At 35.4% G+C, this 16,342-nt stretch overlaps 1 protein-coding gene across 2 annotated transcripts in view; it reads left to right on the top strand.

Moving 5' to 3' along the window:
* GALNT13 (polypeptide N-acetylgalactosaminyltransferase 13) overlaps positions 1-16,342 on the top strand; it is a 458,838-nt gene that overhangs the window by 409,992 nt on the left and 32,504 nt on the right. For both annotated transcript variants that reach the window (XM_088022151.1, XM_088022150.1), the window contains exon 9: positions 7,699-7,797. In XM_088022151.1, coding sequence (XP_087878277.1) covers positions 7,699-7,797 — 99 coding nt within the window. The remainder of the gene's footprint in view (positions 1-7,698; positions 7,798-16,342) is intronic.

Here is a 16,342-nt window from a genome sequence, read left to right as displayed (position 1 = left end):
TGTATATATATACCACATCTTCTTTATCCATTCATCTGTTGATGGACATCTTGGCTCTTTCCATAGTTTGGCTATTGTGGACATTGCTGCTAAAAATATTGGGGTGTATGAGCCCCTTCGGATCACCACATTTGTATATTTGGGGTAAATACCCAGTAGTGCAATTGCTGGATCGTAGGGTAGCTCTGTTTTCAACTTTTTGAGGAAACTCCATACTGTTTTCCAGAGTGGCTGTACCAGCTGGCATTCCCACCAACAGTGTAGGAGGGTTCCCCTTTCTCCACAGCCTCGCCAACATCTGTCATTTCCTGACGTATTAATTTTAGCCATTCTGACTGGTATGAGGTGGTATCTCATTGAGGTTTTGATTTGGATTTCCTTGATGCCAAGCGATGTTGAGCACTTTTTCAGGTGTCTGTTGGCCATTTGGATGTGCTCCTTGCAGAAATGTCTGTTCATGTCTCCTGCCCATTTCTTGATTGGATCATTTGTTCTTTGGGTGTTGAGCTTAAGAAGTTCTTTATAGATTTTGGATACTAGCCCTTTATCTGATATGTCATTTGCAAATATCTTCTCACATTCTGTCAGTTATCTTTTGGTTTTGTTGACTGTTTCCTTTGCTGTGCAAGAGCTTTTCATCTTGATGAAGTCCCAAAAGTTCATTTTTGCCCTTGCTTCCCTTGCCTTTGGTGATGTTCCTAGGAAGAAGTTGTTGTGGCTGAGGTTGAAGAGGTTGCTGCCTGTGTTCTCCTCAAGGATTTTGATGGATTCCTGTCTCACACTGAGGTCTTTAATCCATTTTGAGTATATTTTTGTGTGTGGTGTAAGGAAATGGTCCAATTTCATTCTTCTGCATGTGGCTGTCCAATTTTCCCAACACCATTTGTTGAAGAGACTTTTTTCCATTGGACATTCTTTCCTACTTTGTCAAAGATTAGTTGACCATAGAGTTGAGGGTCCCTTTCTGGGCTATTCTGTTCCATTGATCTATGTGTCTGTTTTTGTTCCAGTACCATACTGTTTTGATGACTATGGCTTTGTAATAGAGCTTGAAGTCTGGAATTGTGATGCCACTGGCTTTGCTTTTCTTTTTCAACATTCCTCTGGCTATCTGGGGTCTTTTCTGGTTCCATACAAATTTTAGGATTATTTGTTCCATTTCTTTGAAAAAAGTTGATGATATTTGGGTAGGGATTGCATTAAATGTGTAGATTGCTCTAGGTAGCATTGACGTCTTCACAATATTTGTTCTTCCAATCCATGAGCATGGAACATTTTTCCATTTCTTTGTGTCTTCCTCAATTTCTGTCATGAGTATTTTATTGTTTTCTGAGTACAGATCTTTTGCCTCTTTGGTTAGATTTATTCCTAGGTACTCTTATGGTTTGGGGTGCAATTGTAAATGGGATCGACTCCTTCATTTCTCTTTCTTCTGTCTTGTTGTTGGATGTCCACTATCACCACGGCTGTTCAACATAGTACTAGAAGTCCTAGGCTCAGCCATCAGACAACAAAAAGAAATAAAAGGCATCCAAATCGGCAAAGAAGTGAAACTCTCACTATTTGCAGATGATATGATACTTTATGTGGAAAACCCAAAAGACTCCACCCCAAAACTGCTAGAACTCATACAGGAATTCAGTAAGGTGGCAGGATATAAAATCAATGCACAGAAATCAGTTGCATTCCTATACACCAACGAGACAGAAGAAATAACTTTCAATTCCTTATTTGGGCAAATTATTTAAATTCATTGTGTCTTAATGTTTTCATTTATGAAATGGGGGTAGTAGGTTGGTTGTAAATATTAAATTTCCTTTTACACATGAGTGCTTGGAACAGCACAGAGCACATACAATTACGATTGCTAATTATTATTATTGGTGGTGGTGGTAGTGGTAGTCACCCCATCTCATTCTGACAGCTGTACTAAGCCACTGACTCCTATTTGTTTTTAGTCCAGATCCCAAGTCTAGCTGACGTCACCAGATTTGACTTGAGTTTCTATTTTGTATCATCTTAGCCCCCACTATATCCTAAGGGACAGAATATTACATGTTCAGAAATTATCAAACCACTTTGTATCTTCTTAGCCCCTGCTATATCCTAAGGGACAGAATATTACATGTCCAGAAATTATCAAACCACTTTGTGGAATAGTTAGAACATATCCAAAATAGCATAAGATTCTTTTCATGAAGTCCCCCAAATCAGTCCATCTTGGAAATCCAAAAAAACAGTGGCAGCAGTGACAGGTAAAACAAAACAAAACAAAAGCATCCAGGATAGCAAAACCAAAAATTGATAGAAAACACTGACCACACAATTAGGTGGCAGGTATTCTCACAAATTCCAAAATATGAGCTGTCAATTTCATGACCATGTGATACTCCATGGAAGGAAAGCAAAGGAAAGTGATGAGATGTCTGATGGAAATGAGACCCAGATAATACCCAAATTGCCAACAGATACTCATGAGAAATTGCTTCAGGCCAATTCAAGAATAGTAGCTGATACTGGGAGAAGTGTTTTCATACAATCCAATTTGTAAGTCAGTGAAAAGTACCCTTTCTCATGTCTGAAAGGCCTGAGCACCCTGAGTTCTATGAATTATTTAACTCACTAGCTGAAGTTTCTTCTTAGGAGAAACTTCAAGGAGTAAAGCCCAGTTGAGGAGAGACAATAGGGACAAAGGAAATGGAAAGTGCAGATGAAAATAGGAGCGATGAACAGAACCCAGAGATCTTAAAGAATAGAAGGCAATTTCTTTTCAACTCTTCAGAAAAGTGCAGGAACAGGAGAGCTAGACTTGTAAAGTTAGAAATGGTCTCCTGTGTAAACCTTCCCTGTCAGGGACAGCTGGAAACCTTTGCTCTTCAACTTCCCCACTGGGTACTGAAGGAATCAGCTTTACTATGAAAACCTCCTTTTCTTTCCACCAGTATCCAGAATTTTCAGACTGATTCACAAAATAGCTAAGCCTGCAGCTAGCAAGTACTCCATCTGTTCTCTTGATACAGGAGGTTTCAACCCTGAATATACACCCAAATCATTTGCAGAGCTTTAAGCTGTCTCCTGGTCCTACTCCAGACCATTTGTATCATAATTTATGAGGGTGAGGCCAAGCGGAAGTATATTCTAAAAGCTTCCCAAGTGGGAACCACTGAAAAAGAAGTTACTTTAAAAAGGAAAAGTAATTGTAATTGTAATGTCACCATTTAACATCAAGACACTGCCTACCTCCCTCCAGAATGTTAGTTGCTAAATTTGCTGCACATTAGAATTACCTGGGGAGGGGCGCCTGGGTGGCTCAGTTGGTTAGGCATCCCCCTTCAGCTCAGGTCATGATTCCAAGGTCAAGGGATCGGGCCCCGCATCAGGCTCCCTGTTCAGTGGGGAGCCTGCTTCTCCCTCTCCCACTCCCCGTCCCCCTGCTTGTGCTCTCACTCTCTCAAAAAATTAAAATCTTAAAAAAAAAAAAAAAAAAGAAATACCTGGGGAAGAATTTAAAACCCTGATGGCCAACTTACACCCTCTACCAACTAAATGGGAATGTGTGGACTTGGGAACCGGGCAACAGGATAAGTTTAAAGATGCCAGATGATTCCCAAAAAAGAAAAGAAAGAAATGGTCTCCTGATCAAACCCTGTCTCTTAAAAGATCAGGAGAATTGGACTCATGCAATAAGAACAGCAGCAATAGTAGAAGAGGATGGCCACAGTAAGAATAAAGAGAATAAGGAGGAGAATGATCTCTCTACAAACAAAGCAAGGACACCAAATCTTTATGCTCATAGACGGGAAAAGTGTAACCTAATATTTCAAAGCAAGCTAAAAGAAATTGTATAATGATAAAATGTAGAAAAGAACATTATAAATCCCACTTTTAATAGAAGGTGACATATAGAGAGATAAGCAACAAGATCCAAAATAATAGGATTTCCTGGTGGGAAAAATCAAAGCAATAAAACAAAATGAACATTAATACTTATAATTTAAGAAAATGTGCCTGAAAGTAAAATTGAAATGACATATTGAAAAGGAACACTATACATCTGGAAGAGTGATCCAAAATGAATATTATTAAGACTCATTGTGGTAAATCTATTGAACTTTTAAATAAAAAAGAAAAAATCAGTTTGGCATTCAGGCAAATAGATATTTGTAAAAAAGAGTAAGGTAAAGAAAACCAGATTATCATCAGACTTTTCAAAAGCAACTATTCATGCTGGAAGTAAATAGCATAACATTTTAAAGATACTCAAGGAAATAGATTGTGAGCCAAGGACTTCAGATATGCCAAATTGATTTTCAAATATAAAGGCCACAGATATATTTATCAACATGTAAGAACTCAGAATATTGTTCCCAGTAAATGGAAACATCATTTGTACATTTGCTCAAGCAAAACTTTGGAATGCTTCTTGATGTCTTTTTTTTCCTCTCATAGCTCATACCCAATTCAGTTGCTAGTCTTACTTGGTTCTACCTTAAAAAATCACAAATTTGGGACATCTGGGTGGCTCAGTTGGCTGAGCGTCAAACTCTTGGTTTTGGCTCAGGACATGATCTGAGGGTCCTGAGATCAGGTCCTAACTCTCCCCCCCTGGTCCAGGCTCCAGCTCCTGGCTCTGGGCTCCATGCAAGTCTACTTGGGATTCTTTCCTTCTGCACCCCCCTCCCTTTCTGCCCCTCCTCCCACAAGCACTTGTGCTCTCTCTATATTAAATAAAAAATAATAAATAAATAAATAAATAAATAAATAAATAAATAAATAAATCTTAAAGAAAAAAAATCCCACATTTGACCTATCCACCTCTGTTGTTACCATCTCTAGTTGGCATGACTGCAAGAGTCCCCTTAAGTGTTTCTCTGCTTCCATTCCTGCCTCCTTCTAATCTGTTCTCCACACAGCAGCCAGGGTAAGCTTAGGTCATCCTCATGCTTAGAAATTATGATTTCCTACATGATTTAGTCTTAGATACCTCTCTCCTCTGCCCTTGTTCACTGCACCCTGGCCACATTGCTAGCTTGTTATTTCAGTCAGTTTTCTCAGCTGCAGAGAGCACCCATTGGCTATTCCCCCTCTCTGGAACGCCCTTCCATACACATGGAAATTTGGCTGCTCTCTCACTTTACAAGGTATCTTTTTAAGTATCATTTTCTCTGAATGGCCTTTCCTAATCCACTATCTGAAATAGGATAGTACTCCTTCCATCACTTTGTCTACCCTTACTATGCTTTATAGTTCTTTACAGAAGTTCTTGATCTTCCGACATATTAGAATGTATTTGTGTTTTGCACTCTTCTCTTCTAAAATATAAGCTCCATGGTGGAATGGACTAGGTTTACTCTGTTCACTTCAGTATCCTCAGCACCTTAAATGGTGTCTAGCATGAAGTATACCTCCTCTCAGTAATATTTGTTGAGTGAATGAGTGCATTCATAAGATAGGTTACAGACCAAGTGTATCCATTATAAAAAATAGATCAATAATAAGTTGTTACTGGGGACAAAATACTTTGGAAGCATTCTTGAGTTCTGTGCTTAATTTGTCAAAAAGTAGGATGATATGAATCTATCATATGTCCCTTTAAAATGCTTCTGTCAGAGTATGTACTGGCCTGAATATGGCTTTGAATCTTCTGTCATCCACCGAAGATTCAAAATTTTATAAATGACTTGGACTGTAGCCCCTGTAATTATTAACTAGTATCTATTCAAGTACCATGAATCTAGCAGAGGTCCTTTGAATCAGATTGCATAGCTTACATGTAAAGGTGAATTAATCATTTTGTGAGATATTTATTCCCCAAAGTATTATAGTATTATACCGTCCCATACTTTTTTAGGATAATAAATAACAATACATCATTTTATTATTTTTCAAGAAGTTTGCCTTTTATTAAATGTTAGCAAGAAAAGTGGATATAAAGGACTTAAAAATAAACTTGCATGTTACCTGTTGATTAGATTATGTAAAACATAAACAGACTGATATACTACATCATCTATCAATTGTTACCTTTCTCAATCCTGTCCTAGCTACAGGTTCCGAAAAATCTTTAACCTTTGCATATAGGCTCAGTATCCTCCAGTGCCTGAATAATCCACCTACATCAGATAACCTAAACCTACCAGGATGGAATTTGAACATGATTTTTCTTCTTGAAGCTTGTATCTTTTCTCTTTATCTTTTTTTAATATTTATTTATTTTAGAAATTGAGAAAGAGAAGAATGCACAAGTTGGGGAGGCAGTCAGAGGGAAGGGGAGAGGGGAAGCACACTCCTTGCTGAGTAGGACACGGGGCTCCATCCAGGACCTGAGCTGGAACCAAGAATCTGAAGCTTAACCTACTGAGCCACTCAGGCACCCCTCTTCTTTGATATTCATTGTGTGTTCTGTCCTTTCTAATGGGTTGCAGCTCAGATTTTTCTATGAAAGCATCTATAATCCTGCTCTCAATCTCAAGGCATTGGAACAGGGCTTGACTGCTCAGCTCTTTCCAACCCTTGCAAAGTATGAATTCCAGTCCCTACTTGTCTCAATTGCTGACTGGGGCCTTAATGCAAATCACACCACTTTTCCCAATGCCAGGAGCCATTACTTGACTTTTGGGTTCTGCATCATACACAAAGTGATTCATATAAACCTAATCTATCCTCTTTAGAAGTTTTTGATCTTATTCATTTGCCAATATGAAGAAATATGTGCTTAAAGCATAGATAACTAGATAGATATATGCAAGTAATGTATGAGTGAAGAGTAAAATATGCATGTTCTAATAAAAGTCAGAGATAAGAACTTTTCAGAAGCAGAGTGGACAAATAAATACATACTTGGGGTTTCAACTAAGGGAAGAAATTAAAAACAGTCCATTTATTAGAAATGCCATTTTTATTATTCATTTGTGCTTGATTTAGGAATTTTAGCATCTTTAAACTCAGTGAATGGCTTTTGTAATTACATGTGTCTCAAATACATAACATTATGTTAATTATGGAACTAATGCAGTACTTGAGTGTAAACCAAGAATCCTATGTTTGCAGTTGGCAATTTAATCTTGTTTTTAAGGCATTTTTAATGTGAAATCACCATTTAGTCTTGTAATAGCTTTCCTTAGCTAAGGTCAACTCTTTTCCATTAAGTTTGGCATTAGGAATGAAGAAAAAGATGTATGAATATGTTTTAGTTACAGAAATAAACAATAATTAAACTTCCATCAACATAGGATGGAACATCTAGTAATAAAGCTATCTAAAAACACATAAATTTGAATATTTAACCAATTTGTTTCTATTCCTTTGCATATGGTACCACAGGAGTTCAAGAATAGATTATGGTTTTCTGAGTGGAATTTGGCAACTGTCTTACTTTTAAAAGGATTTTGGGAAGAATGACTAATTTGTAATGTTTCCTCTTTCTCTGATACTATGCTATAAACGAGTGCCTCTTGATTAGATGCTAATGACAATGCCATTGCTGTTCAAGTTTACTACAGTAGGAGATAGAAATTTACACAAAATTAAGAACAGACATAGAAAAAGAAAAATCAATATTTAAAACAATGTGTTCTTCTTGGAGAAATATCCTTGCAAACATGTATCCTCTCATTATCAATATACAATTTGGTAACAGCAGGAAGATTTTCTGACTTACATCACTATCTGACTTCTGTTTTTGTGTGTTTCCTTTAGATAAGAAATGTTGAAACCAACCAATGTTTAGACAACATGGGCCGCAAGGAAAATGAAAAAGTGGGTATATTCAACTGTCATGGTATGGGAGGAAATCAGGTAAACTCTCTTTTGTTTTTAATCAACTTCATCTTTGGGGGGAAAATATTGCTGTGAAAACTATCACAGTAAACCATGACTCACATGCCAATAACAATAAAGTCTTAACTTAGGGAATTAATGGGCATTCAAATCAAGAACTAATTTGGCTATTTTGTTACCCCAAGTATCTTAAAAAAGCACTACAGAATTTAATAAATAGGGCAACACTTCCAACGAGCCCAATTAATGAAAGCCAAATATTTTAGACCTATCTCATTTTACCATGTATGAGCAAATGAACACTACATTTTATTCTTTTATCTGACTAGTATAAAGTAATCCCTCAACAACCATGATGTTTTCCCAATGGTGATTCTAAATTTCTTTTGTGTTTATGTATATCATGTTTTCTATGAATTTCTGAGGTTCAGTAAACTTTAAAATGCATGGTAAGCACATCTGTTACACTTGCGCTTTGGCTATCTGAAGATGCCCTTTGAACCAGGTAAAAATGAAGTCTTTAAACAAAACTGATGGCTGACTACAAGTCTAGGACAGCTTTTTTGTGTGTTGCAGTCCAATTATCAGAGACCTGTCAGACTATAACAAGGATCCTTGTACTCTCTTTAAATACTGGACAGTGAGTCTGCAAGGTGGACCATGTGGAAGCTGCTTAGCTGTGAGTCTTCAGGTGGAGCAGCCCTGCTGTCATGGCCATTTTGAGAGGCAGAATTTGGAATTGGTAGGAACTCAGTTTGAGGTAGCTAATCCTCTGTTGACAAGGTGTCCACAAAAATTGAGGAGAAACACACCAGTGAGTTCTTTATCTAGTGCATTATAGTGAAATTAGGAAGTAAAAGTTATTCTATGCAGCACAACATCATGGTTATGTTGGTAATGCAGCTGAATGTGTCAAGAATCTACAGGGAAAAAGCAATAGCCCTGTTGAGTTTTGTCATCATATTTCAAATAGGACCTGTGAGATTCAATGGAGAACATTCAAAAATGAAATTTTCTTCTTAAAAAAATTTATTAAAATCCTAATTAGTGTTCCAAAATTTCAACTTAACCAGAAAAATTTAAATCAAAGTTTCTAGGTTACAGCATGGAAAAATAACTTTATGAAAGAAAATAACAGGAAAAACAATACAGACAGAACAATGACAGAGCATTCAGAAATGGTCCAGCTTTTATAGTGATTCACAATGAATGTGAGAGGCCTCTACTACCAAAACCAATGGAATCCCAATGAATTCAGCTGGAAACAGCAAACAGCTTAACTGTTAGAGGACTAAATGTGCAGGGTTTAATTTTTTCACAAATGGAAGTAAGAAATCTGAAGGTGATCAACTCTTGACATTTGTTCAGGTCTTCAGTGACTTTGTCAAGAAATCAAAAACTTTCTAACTTTGCATTCTTCAATCCTTAAAATTAACTTTTATCATCAACTGGTCACATGAGGGCTGCTGAAACTCCAGACATCATATCCACATTCAAGGCAGGAAGAAGTTGGGGTAGAGAAGAGCTGCAGTAGCCATAGCTGTCCTTTGACTAGGAAAAACAAGACTACCTAAAGGCTTTTTACACTCCCTCTTGTAAGTCTCTTTGGCCAGAAATATGTTACTTGAATACCTCTAGCACAAAAACACGGAACATTTTACTACACTTACATGTGTAAATGTCCTCACAGTTTATTTACCATTAATACTGGGTGGACATGTAGAACTGTGTCCATAATGTGTTTCACCAGCTGATGAAAAAGTCAACTAATCATCTGTACCATGGTGACCTACAGAATTCCAAAAAAAAACATTATTTATGACATCATTCTGATTCTAATGCAGATGAAAATGAAGATAGGAAATGAAAAGGAAGATAACCTAGATGAATTATCCTCATTGATTTTTTTAAGTTGCCATAGTTAATGTTAAAAAAGATAACCAGTCATATACCTGTGTTTGTCTAAATGAAACAAAACACCTGGATCATTAATGTTAAAAATGATATCACTCATTTACAAGTGTTCAAATATCCAGAAATAAGCTATCCCACTCTACCATAACCTTCTTGTTGTCCAGGACTATGTCTTATTCTTCTCTTCACTTAGAACTTGGCTGAAGGCCTGGGATGTGGTAGGTAACTAATAACTAATAGTCAAGTAAATAGATGAAAGAATTCATGGTCAGAACAATAGACTTATACCTTAGTACTATGTAGACATTGCCACAGAATGCTGTTATTGTCATAGTAACCAAAAGTATATAAAGACACCAATCTTAGGGATTCATAAATAAGGTGAACAAACAATAAATAAAAACCCACACCTACATATATTCTAATGTTTCTACATTGTCAACTTAATGACAAAGTAGAAATTAAAATGAATTTTCTTCCATCTACATGAATAGTTATTCATGTCTACAGATATGCATTGAAGAAAGTTTACAGGAGCCCTTTTTGCTATAACAAATACAATGGATACAACTCAATATTTACCAAGACAGGAATGTTTAAATAAATTGTGGTGCATCCATAGTACAGAATACTCCATAGCCACCAAAGTGAGTGAAAGAGGTCTATATGCATTGTCGTGGAAAATGGAAAAGGAGGGAAAAAATCCAGAATATAACTTACTTTGAATGACTTCATTTATGAGAAATATATGTGAACATTTTTCTCTATAAACTATAATATCTGTATTTATATAGATGCAATATAATCTGTTAGAAATGCATAGCAATCTATCTGGAATATAATTACCTCTGGTGAGAAGAATGAGTTAGAGAGGGAAACTTTACTTTTTACCCCACATTTTTCTATATATATGTATTACTTTCATAATTAAACAAATAAAAATGGAGAAAATTGAACTATTGAGAATAAAAGTATCACTTTATTTTTTTTTAAAGATTGTATTTATTTATTTATTTATTTATTTATTTAAGAGAGAGACCGGGGTGGGGGGAGAGAACATGAGCAGGGGGAACAGCAGAGGGAGACGGAGAGGGAAAAGCAGGCTTCCCCTGAGCAGCGAACCCGATGCGGGGTCTCGATCCCAGGACCCCGAGATCACGACCGGACCCAAAGGCAGACACTTAACGACTGAGTCACCCAGGCACCCCAAAAGAGTATCATTTTAGAGCATTGCTCTGACCTGATTAATTGGGTCATTTATGGTAAATTACTTAATATTTTTTAGCTTTACTATTTTATTTATAAAATGGGTAAAAGACTTTCACCCAAATTTTTTTCCTCTGAAGATTAGTAAAATTTATATAGTAACTAACACTAGCCTGGCATATACTAGACACTCAGTACATATACTGGTCTATTGACATTAATTATTCTCTTTATGTATTTCGGTTTCTATTCTCAATTGTTTCTCTTTTCTCTCTAAGAAAATAAAAGTTTCGGTGGCTAATGCCAGAGGCAAGGTAAATGCACAGCACTTCTATGGTCTTGTTAAGCTTAATAAAATGAACTGCCTCTCCTGTTTTTTTTTTTTTTTCTCCTGTTGTTTTTATATTTTGAAATAAACCATCACATAAAACCCTATTATGATTTATGCTTTGATGGAAATCAATATTTCTTGGATGATTAATTCTAGTTAGTCCCTAATTAGGGACATGTTTACATTTTTTACTTAACTTTAGAAAAGAACAGATTTTAGGATTTTATTCTCAGAGCTACCTTCCCTGTGCTTTATTGTTATTCTCTTATGTTACCATGGAAGCAGTATCTATTTTTATGGTTATTTAGTTTAAAATTTTTTAAAAGTAGCCCCAACCCATATAAAATATTCAAGTTTCTCACTCCTGCTTTTACACAAAATTCCTAAGAAGTGTTAACACTGTTTTTGGTTTTTTGTTTTTTTTGTTTTTAGCATTTCCGCTTGGTTTCATTTCTAAAAGAAGGTGCTCTATATTTGTTGACAACTATCCCTTAACCATTTCTCCTTGCACAGGAGTTTTGTTATTTTTTTTTTTAAATATTCTTGGAGATATCAGGAAGAAACTTACTTTCAGTAGTTGCTGGAAATACTTTTCTTAAACACTTAAACACTCAAATATCCAACATACTCTCCCTCCACCCCTAGCCCCTGCAGGGCTTGGGATACAGTAGACACCTAATAAAAACTAGCCAACTAAATGAAAGAATGCATGGAAGTTTTTGTAGCAAGATACCATAAAAATAAGACACCAAGTGTAGAATTATTATTACATTCAACATTTAATTTAATCATCTTGAGGTATTCTTTTTTTTTGAGGTATTCTTTTAGAACCTTAGTAATAAAAACCTTCTGTCTCAAAGAATAATGACATAATTAGAAAGTCCATTCCTATCTGTTCTTGAAATGCTTTCATTAACAAAGAAGGTGATGACCATTAAACACTTTCAAAAGAATGAAAATAAATTTGATTCAAACTTGAACATAAATTTTTATAAGGGAAGGAAAAACTTGCAATTTCCTGGTAGAACGTATGTTACTAAAAGTTATGGGATCATCTTCTTTTTACTTCTGAAAAGATGAAATTGATTCCTGGAAGCAGTTCTATGTCCCCTACAATGCTCATGACAGATTTATATCTTCATCTCCAACGTCTCTCCTGAACTCTGGAATCTGTTGCCAAGTAATTATTGGGAATCTCTGCAGACATCTCAAACGCAACTGTTTCCAGACTGTGCTCATTTTCTTCTCTTTAACATAAGCATCCAAAATTGAAACCCAGCATAGACACTTCTAAAGTTTGATTGGTCACCCAACCCTGATATTAACATGAAAATAATATGTCTTGACTCCGATCTCTAAGACCCTTTACAACTAGGGCCTCTTTCTTTGTCCTAGCCTGTATCTTCTTTCACCTATGTGGTCAGAAAACCTCATTATTTCCACACATCATATGGAATTCCAGGCTTATATTCTATATAGGCCACATTATAATTAAAATATGATAATCTCCAGCAATTCTCCCCTGCCCAATGAATCACATAAAAATTCCTCAGTTATGTATATAGTTATATATTCCTTAGTTATGTATATATACAAAATCCCACATAATTTCATCCTCATCGGACTTCCCAGTATTGTCTCCCTTGATGTTCTAATAGTTTTTTTGTGCTGTAGACATGTCTGATAATTTTCTATTCCCTGTGGGCTCTGTGCATTTTCGTATCTCTGTAGTTCACTGATACTGTTCTGTCTACTTGCACTGTTGACCACCTACTACTCCACTCACAAACTTAAGACATACTGTTTAAAACCCAAATAGTTTAGCTACTTTTTGGCTCTCCATTGGCTAACAATTTCTTGACCTGAACAGGGCATATTTGAATGGATACGCTATAATTTATTTTAATCAATCCCTTATTATTTAATATACAGTACCATTAGTACTGTGAATTTTTATTGTTATAGGTGAGGCTCATCAATAACCTTGTAGCTAAAATCTAGTGAGCATCTATATTTACTTCTTTAGAAATACTGTCTAGAAGTAAATTTGACAGGTCAAAACTTATGCGACATTATAAGGCTTTTAATAATAGTGACAAATTGTCCTTTTTAAGGTTTTACTAGTTTAACGGGTCTATTTGCTAAACTACGAAGAGGCACTATGATAAATATTTTATATACATTACTGCCTTTGATTCCCACAACAATCTATGAAGTACATAGTAGTATTATCCTGATTTTACTCACGAGTCTAATGGGAACCCTGAGAGATTGGTAATATGATTAGGAGGTAAAGCCAGTTTGAATCTAAATCTGGCTGACTCCCCACCAAATGTATGTTCACTGCATTTGTATTGATTTCTAACCCCACTCCGCCAGGATTGTGGTCAGACTGGACAACACTAAATGGGTCTATTGTATTTTTGCTTTGTTCTGGTTTTCATGTTTGCCAATTTAGTATGGGAGAAACATTTTATCTTTTTTAAATTGTATCTCTAATGTTATCAATGCATGTAAGTAATTTAAAAATTGACATCAATACTTTGTAGATTTTCTAGTCACGTTTTTGCCTTTGTTTTTGCTTACATTTTCATTGGTGGTTGAGGGAGCTCTTGTTTCTCTTCTCCACTTATAAAAATACTTTATTAAGATTATTACCTTCTGTGAATACATGTTCCAGATATTTTTTTCTGATTTGACATTTTGTTTCTGGTGTGTTTTTATGTACAGACTTTTAAACAGTTTATATATTTTAATTATTGCTTTGTTTTATGCTTTCTCTTTTGGATGTAGAAATACCATTCTTTTTTAATGGTGCTTTTAAATGACATTTACCTCAGCTTAAAGGAGCTAATATCAAAATTGGCAAATAGGCCTTAGTCTTATTGGTCATATATCTGACACTATTTTTTATTTAAAATTTATAAAAAATATACCTATAATTGGGTACAAGTTAGATTAATATTTATAAAATAACTATTTTACTTTAATAACAAGTATGTGTAAAATTTTCAAGAATCCAAGGTGAGTGTTTCCCTTTGAATTGCAGTATCTTTTTAATCAAAAGGGGAAAAAGCAGCCCTCATGCATATTGTACTCATTTTTTCTAAAGACAAAAAAATATAAAATGATGGAAAAATACTCACATTTTAGCAAATGCATTAGAATGTTTCTCTTTCTCCCTGGAGCCACTCATTTGGAGGGAGCTAGAAAGCATATGGAAACATTCCATGTAATTTATTGTAGTAAGTGATTCACAGCCATTTTTCAAGATAGCAAGCCTTTAGGGAAGCTTATGCTAGCCATTTATTAAAACCATGTTTTCTGCCAAGGTAAAGAAGAGATCATTAGGTCTTACCAATATTTTCAAACAAATGTCTCCTCCTCTAAAATGTGACTACTTATATTTAAGAAGAATCTAACCTTATGACAGTAAACAAATTTTGAGAGTAAACAAATACTTCCTGCCTTATTACAAACCCTCTCCTAGAAAGAGCTTAATTATTTTAGTAATGCATTCTACGGTATTCACAGATTGTAATGAATACATTCATTCAACAAAAGTGAATTGACTTTACAGTTTGCATTTTTATCAGTACTATAATTACTTAGAAGCCCTTTCTATGTTTATTTGGTCCCCTTTTAGTAAAGTTTGTGCAATAGAATTAAAATCACCAGGGTAAATTTGCAAGTGAAATGAAATGGCCTAAGAGGAAAGAAGGAGCATGTACCATTCATTAAATGTTTAAATGAGCTGGATACATGCAAGCTGGAGGAGAGCATCATTATTTATATTGAAGGAATATCTGGTAAGCTTGGAATTGATTGAAATTTGCAGGAACTTAAACTTAAACGTAGGATATGATTCTGCCTAGTTTGCCTGGTTGGAGTGTTTCCTGGCATAAAAACAAAGAGCAAATCTATTGTGTTCAACCCCTTTCTTGCCCTGGTAGTAGTTACTCAGAGATTGTGAAATTTTTTTCTTAAGGTTTCCTATAATTTGAGCACTAATATTGGCCATCTCTTTGATTTATCTTTTCCTCTGGGTGTAATGTTATGTATCTCTACATAACGATAGTTAATACCTATCACATGACATTTTTTCAAAAGCTATGGAAAAATTGGCAGTGCAAGTTAACCTAGAAAGTACTTTTTAAAGTACTTAAGATTAATTCCCTGAAATCCCACATTCATTTAAATAAGCCACACCCTTGGCTTTGAGCTTTCTAGTTAATAAGTACAAAATTGGTTATATGATTCATTGTGTCAATAAGATAAAAACAAGCCACCTTCAAAAAGGTTCAATTATTCCTGGTGTTGAAATGATAAGTGATAAAAATTTCTACTCTGATTCCTGATAAAGAAAGCAACAAGGAGGGACACCAGACTAAATTTAGAGGGACAACAGTCTCTAAGAAGTCATCTTAGGGGGCGCCTGGGTGGTTCAGTCCCTTAAGCATCTGCCTTCCACTCTGGTCATGATCTCAGTGTCCTGGGATCAAGCCCCGAGTCAGGCTCCCTGTTCAGCGGGGAATCTGCTTCTCCCTCTCGCTCATGCTCTCATCTCTCTCTCTCTCGAATAAATAAATAAAAATCTTAAAAAAAATAAAAGTCATCTTAGGAAACGACAATGCTATCAAAGTATGTCAGTGCACATAGCAGGACAAAAGAAATATTTATTCTGTTGATTAATCAATTAATTATGGTGTATCATCGCATCAGCCTATGCTCTAAAGGCCTTAAAATTAAATTTCTGTAGGGTTAAATGTTAAAATACTTTAAGCTCTTTGGGAAATACATGTAAATTTATATTCATTTTATTAATGGGATTCCCAGAATTTTTAAAAAATTTTTTAAACCCTCCCTTAAAAACTTAAATATCACACATTCTCATAAAGAAGAAAGTTTAATACTACTCTAATAAAATCCCAACACACACACACACACACACACACACACACTGCTTCTCTTATCTCACACCATCAGTAGAACTTTTCTTACTGAGAAGGGTAAGCTGTTAGCACAAAAATCTACTAGAAGAAAAATGTTAGCAACATCAGTCTGTTCCCTCACCTCACCCGTTTATCTCCTTTGCAGTCCATGTTAAGTACA

This window comes from Eumetopias jubatus, unplaced genomic scaffold (genome assembly GCF_037043125.1).
Source record: "Eumetopias jubatus isolate StellerSeaLion01/CBP00866 unplaced genomic scaffold, mEumJub1_p1.0 scaffold_3, whole genome shotgun sequence".
Taxonomy (NCBI): Eukaryota; Metazoa; Chordata; class Mammalia; order Carnivora; family Otariidae; genus Eumetopias; species Eumetopias jubatus.
Note: the sequence above shows the minus strand (reverse complement) of the source record. Positions and strands in the feature narration are given on the sequence as shown.